The following is a 15386-nucleotide window of genomic DNA, read 5'->3' as shown; positions in this document are numbered from 1 at the left end:
ACTTTTTCATGGATGGATAATATTTCAGTGTGTGGAGGGACACATTTGTTTATTTGTTCATCTGTTGATGGACATTTGGGTGGTTTCCACCTTTTGGCGGTTATGAATCACGCCTCTGTGAACATTAATGTTCAGGGGTTTTTTTGTGTGTGGTTTTTTTTTTTTTGGTCGTGTTGGGTCTTCGTTGCTATGCATGGGCTTTCTCTAGTTGTGGTGAGTGGGGGCTACTCTTCCTTGCAGTGTGTGGGCTTCTCATTGCAGTGGCTTCTCTTGTTGCGGAGCACAGGCTCTAGGCATGCAGGCTTCAGTAGTTGCAGCATGCAGGCTCAGTAGTTGTGGTGCACGGGCTTCGTTGCTCCGCGGCATGTAGGATCTTACCAGACTAGGGCTCGAACCTGTGTCCCCTGCATTGGCAGCTGGATTCTTAACCACTGTGCCACCAGCCACCAGGGAAACCCAATGTTCAGCGTTTTGTGTGGACAAATATTCTCATTTCTCTTGGGCAGACACCAGGAGAGGAATTGCTGGGTCATTTGCTAACTGTTTAACCTTTGAGGAGCTGCCAGACTGTTTTCCAAACCCAGCTGTCCTCACTGTTTCCTGCCGTTTGCCAGGAGGCCTTGGGGCCGATCAGTGGTTCTTCCCAAGGGTTTCTGGGTCAGCAGTGGTGCTGATGCTGCGGGTCGCTTCCCCCGTCTCGGGAACCACTGGTCTGCAGGGCTGTCCTGTGCTGGACCGCACGTGCTCCATCTCCCGCCCCCTGCCTTGTCTAAGTAATATGAGTTCAATGGATATTTACTGCTCCGTCCTTGGTAAGTTGGAGGATGTTATTAAGAACGATAGAAGATTGGTTTTTTCCTTTGCCTTAAAAAATAAGACTCTGGGCAAAAGGTCACATATCGTAATTCTATTTACAAAGGTCCAGAACTGGCAAATCCACAGAAACAGAGAGTGGGTTAGTGTTATCAGGGGCTGGGGAGGGGATTGGGGTACGTCTGCTAATGGGGTGATGGGATGTTCTGGAACTAGATAGAGGTGATGGTTGCACAGCTCTGAATGTATTAAAACCCACTGAACTGTATACTTGAAGTGGAGGCCCATTCTGTGTGAATTATATCTCAGTAGGGCTGCTGTTGCAAACATGAGGCTTAGGACACAAAGGGTGTTTCCGGAGTTGTTTGACCTGTTAGGAACACTGCGCCGTGGGGGGCCCTGTCCTGGGACCTTACGGGCATCCGTGCCCTGACCTGCAGGGACTCTGCCCGCGTTGCCATCCTCCTCTGTGAATCGTGGAAATGGTGGCCTGGGCTGAGAGGGGCAGTCGCTGTCCCGGGGCAGGGCTGGCAGCTCTGGGCCTGACCATCTCACCTCCGGCTTCAGCCCATGCTCTTCGCAGCCCCTCCTCTCGCTGTGCATCCTTTCGAGACCCCTCCTCACCACGATAGAAACCTTCACTGGCGGGGCAAAGGTGCAGTCTAGAGTTACAGACCGTCCACACGATGCGTCGTCCTCACTTGGTTTCTGCGCGGTCTTGGGTTAGCTGGCCGCCAAGACCCCGGCGAAAGGCCAGAGCGACCCCCGATGTGCTCCTCGGGAAAAGCGGCGAGGCCAGCCCGCTGGGCGCAGTGGGGCCAGGAGAGCGCCGCTGTGGCCGGGAGGGAGGACCGCTGCTTGCCCGCTCCCGGTGGTTGCACGACTGGTGTTTCCCCATTTTACAGATGGAAACCGAGGCCTGCAGCGGTTCAGGGATTCAGAGCCAGGCCTGTGGCTTCCAGGCTGCAGGAGCACCCGGGGGAAGTCCTGGGGAAGGAGGGTCGGGGGCTTAGACTCCGTCCCGGTCCCTTCCCCGCAGCCCACTGGGCGGCAGGGCGCTGCAGGAACAGGCGCTCCCGAAGCCAGCGTGTCCCACGTGACAGGACATGGCCCCAGCGCTGTGGGTAGGGCTCTCTGGTAGGTCCCGCGGGTCGGGAAATGAGGCGGGGAGTCCTGGGGGCTGCAGCACCCGCCTCCTCTGGTCGCCACCATCACCGGAGGGTGGAGGGACGGCTCTAAACCCTGTCCCATTGTCTTTCAGGACAAACACCACGATGCTGCTCATGAAATCATCGAGACCATCCGGTGAGTGTGGCACCTGCTGGGGCTGGGCCTCAGGGGCGGGGCCTCGGGGTGGGCCAGTCCTGAGTTCCCAGCAGCCCCCCAGCTGTGCGCTCCCCCATTCCTCCATGCTGATCTGTGTCAGCATCGTCAGCATCGAGGCGGCTTGGGAAGCGGGGCTGTGGGGTCAGGGGTCAAGTCCTCTGAGTGTGACCCAGGACAGGTCTTGGTGCTTCGTGAGCTGGCTTCCTGTGGAAGAGGCTGGAAATCCTGAGTGGCCAGCTTCCCGAGGGACCCCCCCTCCCCTCTCGCCTCATCACCTTGCTTTACTCTTCTCCCGTGGGGTTTGGTGTGACCTTTGGGTTTGGGCTGCTCTTCCCTCTGTGAGCCTGCCCCGTGCTGTGCAGAGGAGGCCGGGTGCCCAGGAGGCTGACCCGGACGAGATCTGGGAGGGGGGCCGCCGGCTGTGTTTCTAGTGGGCTGTCTCCTCACGTGGGACCTGAGGGTCTGCGACGGCCTCCAGAGTGCCCTCGGGCCCACGCGCGGAATCCTGCGACCGCTCTTGGCTTTAGATGTTCCACGTGTGTGACCGTGGCCCTGGCATCTCGCTGCATTGTTCCTTAAAATCCTTAGCTGTGTAGCCACTGCCTGGGCCACACGCCATTATATCCACTTGAACCTGGGGCGGACGGGCTGGCAGTGCCCCAAGGAGGAGTCAGGATTGGGGTCTGGGCTGTGACATGAGGCCCCGTCCTGCCCCTGGTGGCTGAGTGACCTCAGACTCCCTGAGATTGTTTTCTCTGCTCTCGGGTCTGAGCAGGGCCTCCTGCAGGATTGTCTGGAAGACTGAGTGAAATCATGGGTGTGAGTCTTGCAGGGTGGGCCTGTCCAGGGGTGGTGCTGAGAATTTGGGATCTACTTTTTTTGTTGTTAATGGTGTAATATATCATAAAAATAATGGTTTATTTTTAAAGAAGACTGCTGGTTAGGAAGTGGGGCTGTGTGATTAGGCAGGGGGCACTGAGTCGGCCGGCCTGGGTTCTCACCCGCTCCCCGGAGCCGGAGCCGAGTGAGCTCCGGGGGCGGGTCAGCCTCCCTACCTGCTTCCTTTCTGCAGGGAGGGGGTGTCTCCCTGCAGTGCGGGGCGTCAGGACTGGGTTTGCAGCTGTCCAGCCGGGCCTGGTCCTCGTCTCACAGGCGACTTCACCTCCTTCCCTCGTGTCCCCGAAGGCGGGTTCTGTTCACTGGCAAAGACAGTGGTTACCTATTTTGTTTTTCCTCTTATTTTACTTTTTATCCTGGAGGATTTACGACATGCCTAGAGGTAGGCAGTGGGTGTTATGAGCCACCCAGCCCAGCACTCGCCGACTCTCAGCTGCTTTTGTTTCACCTGTGCTTCCATTCACTTTCTTCTTTTCCATGTTAGGGTTTATTATGACACAGTCGAGGTGTGGTTGAAGTGCAGGAGACTGCACGTGTGGAAAGTGTACAGTGGCCGACGTGGATGCGTGGGTGTCCCCATGTACCAGTGTACAGAGTCACCCCTGCGTTTCCTTGTGCCCTCTCTCGGCCACCTCTCCCTCCCTTCTGTCCCAGGCAGCCCAACCTGCTTTCTGCCGCTGTGGATTACTTTGCATTTTCTAGAATTTTACATTTTTTAAAAATGTAACAATAGTTTTTCCTTTTTATTCGTGAGGAGTGCATCATTGCAGGATGGACCACAGTTCTCTCATTCGTTTACCAGATGACAGACATGTTTGGGTGGATCTCGATTTTCGGCAATTGTAAATGAAGCTGTTGTAAACATCCCGCGGAGGTTTTTGTGTGGACACATCCGTGTATTTACACATCCGCGTAAATACCCGGGAGTGGGATTGCTGGGTTGTGCTTGAAGACAGGCTGCCAAGGTGCTTTCCAAAGGGGCCGCCCCACCTGGCGCTGCAGGCAGCGGTGCAGGACCGCTCCCGTGGCTCCTGTTGTTGGCAGGTGATGTTCACTGGGTTGTTCTTGCTGGTCCTGTTCGAGTCGTGGGGTGGTATCATTGCGGTTTTAATGAGAGTTTTCCTAATAATTGATGATGTTCATCATCTTTTGCCTCGTTTTAAAAACTGGTTGTTTTTTAATTATTGAATTTTGAGCATTCTTTATCATTGTGATTTATCCTTATCAGGTATGTTTTCTTCTGGTCTGTGGCTTGTCTCTTCATGCTCATGACATTGTCTTTTAAAGAGCAGATATCTTAAATTTTGATAGAAGTCCAGTTTATCACCTTTTTTTTTTTCTTTATAGTTTGTGGGTTTTTTGCATGCTAAGACGTGTTTGCCTAACTCAAGGTCACAAAGGTTTTCTCCTGTGTTTTCTGGAAGTTTTATAGTTTGGGTTTTACATTTATATCTTTTCATCCATTTTGAATAAATTTTTACATGTGGTGCAAAGTATGGGCTCAAGTTTATTGTTTTGCATGCCAGACGTCCAGTAGTTCCAGCAGCATTTGTTGATGAAACTGTCCTTTCTCTGTGGAATTTCCTTGTCACCCTTATGAAAGATCAGTTGACAGTGTACCAGGTGGTTTATTTCTAGACTCTGTTCTGTGCCGCTGATTCATGGCTCTCTCCTTCGGGCAGTACAAAACCTTGGTTACCACAGCTTTATGGTAAGCTTTGGAATCAGACAGAGTCAGTCCTCCATCTTTGTTCTTCTTTTGAAATGTTGCTTTGTTTATTCCATCTCCTTTGCATTTCCATGTAAATATTAGAATCAGCTTGTTGATTTTTGCACAGTTTAGTTAGGAATTGAATCTGTAGGTCATCTTGGAGAGATTTACCATCACTGTTGAGTCTTCCAATCCATGAACATGGTATACCTTTGCACTTACTTAAGCCTTTCAGCACTTCTCTTGGCAGCTCTGGCATTGCAGTGTTGAGGTCTTGGACAACCTTTTGTTAGGTTTATTCCTAGCTCACTCATGCTTTTGGCACTACCATAAGTGGGATTGTGTGTTAAATTTTATGTTCTATTTGCCTTCTGGTAGTGGGTAAAAATACTGCTGATTTTTGTGTATTAACCATGACCTTGTGCTTAATTCATCAATCCTAGTGGTAGTTTTATAGATTTCCTGGGACTTGCTGTGGAAATAATTGTATCACCTGTAAGTGGGGACAGCGTTACTTCTTCCTTTACAGGCTTCATGATTTCATTTCTTTTTCTGGAGCTTATTGAATTGCCTGGGACCTTCAAGACTGTTTTGCAATGAAGTGGTGAAATCTGGTATTCTTGCCTTTTCCCTGATCCTGGTGGGAAAGGTTTAGTCTTCCACCACTGAGGTGATGTTAGCCGTAGGTTCTTCACAGATGCCCATTATGAGTTTGAGGAATTCTCTACTATTCCTGGTGTTATTTTCCCTAGGTGTGACAGTGGCATCCACTTATGTTTTAGAAAAAAAGAAGCCATAACTTTTACAGTTAAATACTGAAATATTTATGGATGAAAACGTCACGTGTGGTCTGCTTCCAAATAGTATGGAATGGGTGCAGAAAAAGTATTTGACAAAACAGTGTTCCTGATAAGAGCTCTGAGTACAGCAAGAGGCACATGGCATCTACATGTCTTGCCACGATGACATTAACTTGGATCATGTGGTTGAGGTGGTATCTTCCAGATTTCTCCGGTGTAAAGTTACTGTTTTCCCCTTTTTAATTAATAAAAATCGTGGGGGAAATATTGGGTTGGCCAAAAGGTTCATTCGGGTTTCTGAACAAACCTTTTGGCCAGCCCAATACTGGGAGGCTGTGCAGATATCCTGTTTCTTCTTGGACTTTTGCTTCTGATTTTAGCATCCAGAGGTGGGTCTCACCTGCAAGGACTAGTTACTGGGGCATTTGAAAGATACTTTTTTTTCTTTTTTGGCCGTGCTGCGTGGCATGCGGGATCGTAGTCTGAACCCATGCCCACTGCAGGGGAAGCGCAGAGTCTTAACCACTGGACCGCCAGGGTAGTCCCAAAAGGTGCTTTTCTGTTTCCGTCATTCTCCCTCCATTTATTAATTGGAACTCTTCTGTGAGGAAGGGCTGTTCCTCCGCAGGCATTGACTTCATTCTGTGGGTCATACCCCGCTGCTGCATTACTTGTTTTGCTCCTCAGACTGTTCCTGTGCTGGCCTGGGGGGCTCTTTGGGTTTGTGCCCAGTCCCTTTGACTTGGCCTCGCCCACTCTGAGCACATCCTCACTTACTGGAGCCGCCAGATGCTCCAGAGTCATCTTGAATTTGCTGTGTCCCAGCCCAAGAGTCGGCCACTGCTCCAGAGAGCTCTGGTTTTTCCCCTGGAGAAGAGTTTGTGCTGTTTTTTGTTTTTGTTTTTTAATTTTTATTTTTGGCTGTGCTAGGTCTTCGTTGCTGCGTGCAGGCATTCTCTAGTTGCGGCGAGTGAGGGCCACTCTTCGTTGCGGTGCACGGACTTCTCGTTGCAGTGGCTTCTCTTGTTGTGGAGCACGGGCTCTAGGTGTGTGGGCTTCAGTAGTTGTGGCTCATGGGCTTAGTTGCTCCGCGGCATGTGGGATCTTCCTGGCCCAGGGCTTGAACCTGTGTCCCATACATTGGCAGGCGGATTCTTAAGCGCTGCGCCACCAGGGAAGCGCTGTGCTGGTTTTTGAGAATGGGTTGCTTGTCTTCTTACTGAGCTATAGAAATTCTTAACATGTTCTGACTGAGTGCCTAGTGAGGTAGTGTATTGTGCATAGTGTGGCTGATTGCAGCTTGAACGGCATCTTGAGGAGTGGAAGTTTTTAACTTACCGATTTATTCTTTGATGGTGGGTCATCTGGGTCATATCCAGGAAATCTTTGCCTGCAGAGTCATGCAGTTATTCTCCTGTTTTCTTCAGGAAGCTCTGTGGTTTTAGCTTTTACATCCAGGTTTAAGATCGATTGTGAATTAATCTTTGTTTATGTCTGATGAGGGTTTGTGTTTATGGGGGTCAAGATTTTTTTTTTCCATTCACTATTCGATCCTTCTAGTCTCATTTGTTGAAAAGATGTTCCTTTCCCCATCAAATTGCCTTGGTGCTTTTGTCAAAAATCAGCTGTTAAAATTTAGTCTGTCTGTGGATTCCATGTCCTGTACCACTGATCTGTTTGTTCACCTCTCTGCCAATACCACACTCTTGGTTACTGTAGCTTTACGTTAAGTCTCAAATTAAGGCAGTGTGAATCTTGCAACAGTGCTGTTAGTTTTGAAGACTATTTTGGCTGTTCTGGATTCTCTGCCTTTTTTATGTCAATTTGAGAATCACCTTGTCTGTTACTCAGAAGAAAGCCTACTGGACTTTTTTATAGGAATTATTTTGCAGTTCAGTTTGAGGAGGAGATTTAACAATATTTAGTCTTGTATTCCATGAGCATTGTTTGTTTGTTTCTATATTTACTATTATGTTGTCTTTAATTTTTCTCAGTGATGTTTTGTTGTTTTCAATGTAGAGGTCTTGCAAATTTTTCATTAAGATAATCCCTAAGGATTTACATTTCAATGTTGTTTTTTTGTTTTTGTTTGTTTTTTACATTTATTTATTTATTTTTGGCTTCGTTGGGTCTACATTGCTGCACGCAGGCTATCGCTAGTTGTGGCGAGCAGGGGCTTACTCTTCACTGCGGCGCGGGGGCTTCTCATTTGCGGTGGCTTCTCGTTGCGGAGCACGGGCTCTAGGTGCACGGGCTTCAGTAGTTGTGGCTCGCAGACTCAGTAGTTGCGGAATGCAGGCTGTAGGGCACGTGAGCTTCAGTAGTTGTGGTGCACAGGCTTAGTTGCTCCGTAGCATGTGGGATCTTCAGTAGTTGCGGCGCACGGGCTTAGTTGCTCCGCGGCATGTGGGATCTTCCCGGACCAGGGCTCGAACCTGTGTCCCCTGCATTGGCAGGCGGATTCTTAACCACTGGGCCACCAGGGAAGTCCACGTTTTAATGTTATTTTTAGTAACATATAAAATTGTTCCCTTGGGCTTCTCTGGTGGCACAGTGGTTAAGAATCCGCCTGCCAATGCAGGGGATACAGGTTCGAGCCCTGGTCCGGGAAGATCCCACATGCCGTGGAGCAACTAAGCCCGTGCGCCGCAACTACCGAGGCTGCGCTCTAGAGCCCGCGAGCCACAACTGCGGAGCCTGCCTGCCACAACTACTGAAGCCCACGCGCCTAGAGCCCATGCTGCACAACAAGAGAAGCCACCGCAATGAGAAGCCCGTGCACCGCAACAAAGAGTAGCCCCCGCTCGCTGCAACTAGGAGAAAGCCTGCGTGCAGCAACAAAGACCCAACACAGCCAAAAATAAATAAATAAATTTATTTTAAAAAAAGAAAAATTGTTCCTTTTTAAAATTCTTTCTTGCATTTATAAATATAGTTGACCTTTGTCCTGTGACCTTGCTGAATTCACATGAGTTCTGGTAGGTCCTGTGTAAATTCCTTAGGATGGTCTGTGTATTGAGTCATGTGTATGTGAGTAGGGACAGTTTTGCGTCTTCCTTCCTGGCCTTTATTCTGTGCATTCCTTTTTCCTGCCTGTGGTGCTGTCCAGGACCTGTGGTAGAAGGCTGAAGGTCCCTGCCCATCCCATCCTTGGGGAGCGCAGGATCGCACCGCCAGCTTGGTGCTGGCTGCGGGGGCCCTTGCCTTCTGTGCTAGGGTCCTCCCAAGGGAAAGCAGGTGTGCTGGACAAGAGCTCGCCAGCGGTGAAGGCGCTCACCGTGAAGGCCCAGGTGGAGAGGCTCTGATGACCATGGGGGCAGTGACTCCAGGGGCCCTTGGGTCTGAGGGAGCCGGGGGCTGGGGGGGATGACACACGGAAGCCAGCACTGCTCAGCTGCTGTGGTGACTGTGAGCTTGGGCGGGTCTCGCAGGGAGGGGAGCCAGACCCCTGAGGTGGGAGCACCGGCCACCAGTGGCTAGGGCCGGTGCGTGTGTTTGGAGGGGCCTGGGGTCTGTACGATGGAGAAAAGTACCTGCTGCTGGGTGAGGCAGTCTCGCTGGATGACACAGGGACCCGGGCGGGCACAAGAGAGCCAGCTCTCCTCCCTCTCCAGATCTGTGGTCTCCTTGTGCCCCTCCTGGCAGAGCCCCAGGCACCAGCGGGCTTGTTGCTGAGAGATAGTAGCTCCACCACGACCCCATGCCCTTCATCAGGCGGAGGGTGGCTCTTTCCATTTCTGTTTTCCTGGAAGTTTTTATGTGAATAGGAATTGAATTTCGTCGTGTGCGTTTTCTGCATCTGTTGAGGCGATCGTATGACTTTTTTTCTCTTTTATTCTCTTAATGAGGTAAATTACAGTGACTAGTTTGTTTTTGTCTTTGTTTTTGTTTTGGCCGTGCCACACGACACGTGAGATCTTAGTTTCTCAACCCGGGATCGAACCCATGCCCCCTGCAGTGTAAGCGCGGAGTCTTAACCACTGGACTGCCCGGGAAGTCCCTACAGTGACTAGTTTTAGAATGTTAAACAACTTTTCATTCTTGGGAGAAACTCTACTTGAATAAGATGTATTGCTGACTTCAGTTTACTAATATTTCTAAAGGATTTTTGTGTCTGTGTTTGTGAGGGATACGGGTCTGTAGATTTCCTTCCTCGTGATGACTTTATCTTTACAAGGCTTTGTCTTTCTCTGGTTTTGCTGTCAGGGTAACGTTGGCCTCATAAAGCTGAAAAGGATTAGTGTTACTTCTCCAGTGATTCATAGAATTCACCAGCGAAGCTACCTGGGCTTGGAGTTTCTTTGTGGGAGGTATTTGATTAGGAAGTAACGTTCTCTAATACGTATAGGGCTATTCATATGTTCTGTTTCTTCTTCTGTCAGTTTTGGTAATTTGTGTCTTTCAGGGAATTTGTTCATTTCTCCCAAGTTGTTGAGTTTATTGACATGCCATTTTTCATAATATCCCTTAATTTCCTTTTATTCTCTGTAAGTTCTGTAGTGATGACTCTTCTTTCACAACTTTTCTCAAGATTGTATCAGGATCCAATCAGGGTTACACCTTGGGATTGGTGGATATATTTTTGTCTTTCAGTCTGCAGGTTCCCCCTCCATCTCTTTTTTTCCCTTGCACTGTTTTTTTGTTTTTTGGGATCTTAGTTCCCCAACCAGGCATTGAACCCAGGCCCTTGGAAGTGAAAGCTCTGAGTGCTAACCACTGCCCTGGCCCACCAGGGAATTCCCTCAGTGTGTTTGTTGAAGAAGCCCCGTTGTTTGTCTTGGAATTAGTTAATTCTTCAAATAATAGTTCCCTTTCATTTCTGGTCGATACGTTGCTTTTCAGACTCCCTGATTTGAGCTGATTTGATTTCCTAGACCCTGTAACACATTAAGTCCATTTAGCTCCCAATGGACAACATTGTTGGAACTTGAAGCAACGTAATACTTGTGTAATTCATAAGGACAGCATCATTGTAATGATGGCATTGTAAAGTTCACAGCCTTTGTGTTTTTTTGTTTTTTTTTTTGTTTTTGCGGTACGCGGGCCTCTCACTGCTGTGGCCTCTCCCGTTGCAGAGCACAGGCTCCGGACGGGCAGGCCCAGCGGCCATGGCTCACGGGCCCAGCCGCTCCGCGGCATGTGGGATCTTCCCAGACAGGGTCACGAACCCGTGTGCCCTGCATCGGCAGGCGGACTCTCAACCACTGCGCCACCAGAGAAGCCCCACAGCCTTTGTTTTGAAGTAACACCTCCCTTCACTCTTTCACATTTTGAGTTGGGTAACGAGGATGTTTTGTTTTTGTATTTGTAGAGTAAACAGTGTTTAAGAACAGTGTTGAGAGTAAAAAATAGAGCACTAATACTAGTTTTCTTTGTGTTTCAGGTGGGTCTGTGAAGAAATCCCAGATCTCAAGCTCGCTATGGAGAATTATGTTTTAATCGACTACGACACCAAAAGGTAAGCCAGGTTCTGCCTGGACTGCGTCTCCACTTGGGACGGGCTCAGCGTGTGTGGACACAGCCTATAATTAGATCTTCCTCGATGCTGCAGGCTGATGGGAAAGTTCCTTTTAGAGTTTCCTTTCAGAGCCAGCATTGAGTTATTTTGGTAGGAAATGTTTATCCAATATTGGCAGAGGCTGTCAGAGTGAGGACATAATTGGACACTGCACGTTGCAGCAACTGGGATTGGTGTGTGTGTGAAACTACCCCAAGTTAGGAGTCACTCTTCACGGCAGGCAGCTGCCAGCGCCGGCGGCCTGGCCTGGGGAGCCTTGGTCCCTGCCCAGCTCTGGTCAAGGTCTCACTTGGCTTTGGCCACGTCTAGCAGTTTCCTACAGCCACATCCTGGGTCTCCAAGGAGAGTCCTCTGGGTGGGGAAGGGCGAGGCCGTGTCTGGAATGCCTGCCTGGAATTTTTTTTGTTTTTCTTTGAGAAACGCTCCTGCCTGTCTCTGTCCTTGGCAGGCTCGAGGTGGCACGCAGGCTCGGGCTTAAGTAGCTGCTTATGGCAGAGAACGCGGCCCCGAGGCGCCCTCGAGCCCCGCACAGGCCCTGCTGCCAGGCCTGCTCACGTGGGCTCACTTCTGTGTTTGGAGGACTTGTGGTCCTGGCCGGCCTTCCCAGCCTCAGTCAGCCCCTGGTCCCACCCCCTTGCCTCCCCCTCCTCCCCGTTCAGTCATCAGCACTTGCTGTTGTGACAAGAGGCCACCCGTGCTGGCCCCTGGTCCAGAGCAGCCAGACCCCCGCAGCATCGGCACAGGTGGCCGCACGGCCTTGGGCGGCCAGCGCATCCATGGGTCCTGACCCCTGATGAGGACGCCTCCTGCCCCTGGGGTGAGGGCGCCTGTGGCCGCTGACCTTGAATGATGGTCTCGAGGTCTGTGCAACTCACATCTCGTGATGGTTGAGTGCCGTGGGCCTGGCCTAGAGCAGCTGGGGTGCTTAAAGGCGCTTTTGGTGCAAGGTGCTTGCAGGTGGGGGTTTGGTGTTCTTCCCTCCGTGTTCAGCCAGTTGAGGAAAGACTGGAAGGACGTGGGGCTGGGAGAGGGCAGGGGGCCATCTGACGGTGCCCACCCCAGGGACCCGTGTGACCTCAGGGTCTGTGACAGCAGGGCCGGCGCAGAGAGCCGAGCTCCTCTGTCTGGTGGATCCCGGCAGGGATCAGGGTGCCCAGGTTCCCCTGAGCTTCCGTGTTGCTCATCCTCCCAGAAAAGGTCTCTTCCAGGGTGTAGCCAGAGGCTTTGAAGGAGGTGTAGAAGTCAGAACACAAGGAAGTGAGGTTGTGAACTAGTGCATTGTTTTCTCCCTGAGGCCCGCGTAGGAAGACAGGAGCTGGAGATGGACTGGCCATCGCGTCCACCCTTCCATTTCGAAGAGTGGGTGCCTGGGGCCAGGGACGGGCGTGTCACTCACAGACACTGCACTCGGGTGGCTGCTGGGCCGTGCTCCCTGAGACCCCGCGGCCCAGTGCTGGGCTGGACCCCTCGCGCCTGTGCACGTGGTTAGCTCCCCTGGAATGTGGGTTTCCTGCCTTGTTGCGGCGTGTCAGCCTGCTCCCAGCGTGTTGGAACCGCGTATCCCTCGCTGTGTGTCTGTGTGTGAGTTTCACAGGCTTCAGCCGCGCCTGCTCTTTCCTGCTCGAGATCTCTGGCTTTTCAGCTGCAGCTGCCATTCTAGGAAACCGAACTTGCCGTATGGTTACAGGTCCCAGTTGAATTCTTTTCCTTCTATTAGGAAGGAAGGAAGGCGCACTTCAATTCCCAGAGCCCTTCCAGGGCCGGGGTCGTGGGCCGGGGGGGTCTCGAAGATGCAGGTGGGGAGGGGCTGCGGGGGGTGCTCCCTGCACCCCCGTATGCGTCCTTGGGTTCCCCGGGGTCCTGGCATCTCACTGGGGAGCAGCCGTCTTGCTGCCCTGCCTGTAGGGGGCGTTGGACGAGCCCTCGAGTGACAGCCCCTCCCCTGTGCAGCGCAGGCACCAGGCACAGCCCCTCACTGCAGGTGTCGGGCAGGTCATCCTCCGCGGGGCCATCCCAGGCAGCCCCCGCCCCATCTCTCAACGCCAGTGGTGACAACCACAAATGGCCCCACATACCGCTCCGGGGGTACCCCTGGGTTAGGGGGTTCCATTGAAAATTCATTCCCTTGGTGTTTGGGAGAACCTAGTCTTGTTAAAAACTCCCGACAACTCCCTCGTTAAGTATCTAACACAGGCTGCTTATATCTGTGAAAGTGTCAGAAACTTAAACAGGTGTAGTAAACAGAAGTGCTGTCGGCGTGAGGGGGTAGGTGCTGACCCTACTCTCTGCAGAGCCGGGGTGTCGGCCGTCGTCCCCTTCCACCCGACCAGCAGAGTGGGAGTCCTTTCTGCCTGAGCGTGGCCCTCAGCACCCCGGCTGTCCCCCCACCCACTCAAGTTAGGCCAAGGGGTAAACATGGAGGCCCCCCCACCCCCGGCTAGGACAGGGAAGGGGCGGCCCAGCCGTGGGGCGGTGGGACTTCATTGCATCCACGGGTTGGGGGTGAGGCGGCCTTGGTCCCGCCCGCCTCTCTCTGCTGTGGTAGCCCTTTCCCTACCCAAGGCCTGCAGGGCACCGCTGCCCGAGGCTTTGACCCGTGAGCCGACCCCTCCGCCCTGGTCTCGAGGCCCCACGATGCCGCGCTGGTCTCGAGGCCCCATGATGCCCCTGGGACCTCTGCCCCCTCCCACGAGGCCCGGTGGCTTGTTCCGAGCTCGGCAGTGGCCAGCGGCTATCACCTGCCTCTTTCAGCTTCGAAAGCATGCAGAGGCTCTGTGACAAGTACAACCGGGCCATCGACAGCATCCACCAGCTGGTATGTGGCCTTCACCCGCCCCTCGGGCCCGCCTCCTCCTCCAGGTCCACGCTGTGCTTCAGGACCCTGTTGCCTGTCGAGTCTCCTGGGTGCTTCAACCCGGCCCCTGAGGCCCTGGGAGTGCAGAGCCTGCAGCACCCCAGGGCGTTGGACCCTGTAGTGGGTAGGAGGTGGGGAACCGCAGCCGCTGTGACGCAGACGGTTGGGACTGAGCGGCCTCATTACTTCCAAAGGGGTCCCGGGCCCTGGTGCGCCCCCCGGGGGCCATGGCAGGCGGGCGGGTGACAGGGAGCCTCCCTGGGGCTTCTCCGTCCTTCACCCACCCCTCGGGCACTCTGGGCGCTGGGACAGACCAGCTAGGAGAGGGGAGCTATGCTGGGGAGCTCACACTGCTTGGGTCCAGGGGTGCACACGTGTGCACACGTATCCCTGCACGGGTACATGCATGCATGCAGGTTCATACTACACACATCCACACACAGGCTCACACACACGCTCCCGCACACATGCGTCACCATTGGGGGCAGCGGCACGGCTGGCAGGGCGGGGCCCAGGTGGACCAACTGGCGCCCCCTGTGCCGCAGTGGAAGGGCACCACGCAGCCCATGAAGCTGAACACGCGGCCGTCCACGGGGCTCCTGCGCCACATCCTGCAGCAGGTCTACAACCACTCGGTGACCGACCCCGAGAAACTCAACAACTATGAGCCCTTCTCCCCGGAGGTGTACGGGGAGACTTCCTTCGACCTGGTCGCCCAGATGATCGACGAGATCAAGATGACCGAAGACGACCTGTTTGTGGACCTGGGTAGCGGTGAGTGTGGGCCACGCCCATGTGCCCGCCGGGAGGGGTCCGGGGCAAGTGCTAGGCAGTGGGGGGGGCCCTGACCCTGCAGTCCTGAGTCAGCACACCCCTCTCCCCACCCGGCAGGCCGCAAACCAAGCCCGCCTTTCCGGTGCCCAGAAAGCTGCCCCTTCACTCCTGCTAAGCCAGCCTGAGAAGGTCCATGGGCTCCGCCCAGCCGCCAGCGCTGAGCTGCGGCTCTGCTTCTCACCCCCCCCACCCCCCCCACCCCCGGCCTGCTCCTGCTGAGAGGAGAGCCCTGCTCCCTGTGCCCCCAGGCCTCGTGGCCGCACTCCCTCCTGCTCCCTCCCGGGCCTGGGGCTGCTCCTGGCTCTTGGCCCACAGGTGGCCCCAGGGACCACCGAGGCAGACCAGCCCCCACCTTGCTGGCGGTCCCTCCCCTCTTCCCGCACTCACCAGCCCAAGCGGCCCCTCTGCTTGCTCACGGGGTGTCCTTCTGCACAGACTCGAGACTCCTGGGGGTAGGGCCTGGCAGGCACACACGTGGCACATCGTGCTGCCTGAGTAAGCATTGGGCTGACTGGTTCCTGGTGGGACCCATGAGGTCACGGGCTGATGGGGGGCTGTCCGGCATGTTGTTGGGCGGCTCCATCAGGAACCCCCAGCACAGCCTGCTGGGGCATTTCTGCCATCCCATGTGAC

General features: G+C 53.4%; 1 protein-coding gene across 10 annotated transcripts in view; it reads left to right on the top strand.

Annotated features, from left to right (window-relative positions):
* DOT1L (DOT1 like histone lysine methyltransferase) overlaps positions 1–15386 on the top strand; it is a 55042-nt gene that overhangs the window by 10638 nt on the left and 29018 nt on the right. For 5 of the 10 annotated variants that reach the window (XM_033854847.2, XM_033854845.2, XM_033854846.2 and 2 more), the window contains exon 1: positions 14675–14693. Coding sequence is in view for 5 of the 10 variants with exons in the window: in XM_033854837.2 (XP_033710728.1) it covers positions 2075–2118; positions 10931–11005; positions 13817–13880; positions 14465–14693 (412 nt within the window). In the remaining 5 variants the exon portion in view is untranslated. Of the gene's footprint in view, positions 1–1718; positions 1951–2074; positions 2119–10930; positions 11006–13816; positions 13881–14464; positions 14694–15386 lie in introns of those variants that run through there. The other 5 variants (XM_033854837.2, XM_033854839.2, XM_033854848.2 and 2 more) reach the window with 3 other exon arrangements.

Source organism: Tursiops truncatus, chromosome 3, assembly GCF_011762595.2.
Source record: "Tursiops truncatus isolate mTurTru1 chromosome 3, mTurTru1.mat.Y, whole genome shotgun sequence".
In the NCBI taxonomy this organism is placed as follows: Eukaryota; Metazoa; Chordata; class Mammalia; order Artiodactyla; family Delphinidae; genus Tursiops; species Tursiops truncatus.
Note: the sequence above shows the minus strand (reverse complement) of the source record. Positions and strands in the feature narration are given on the sequence as shown.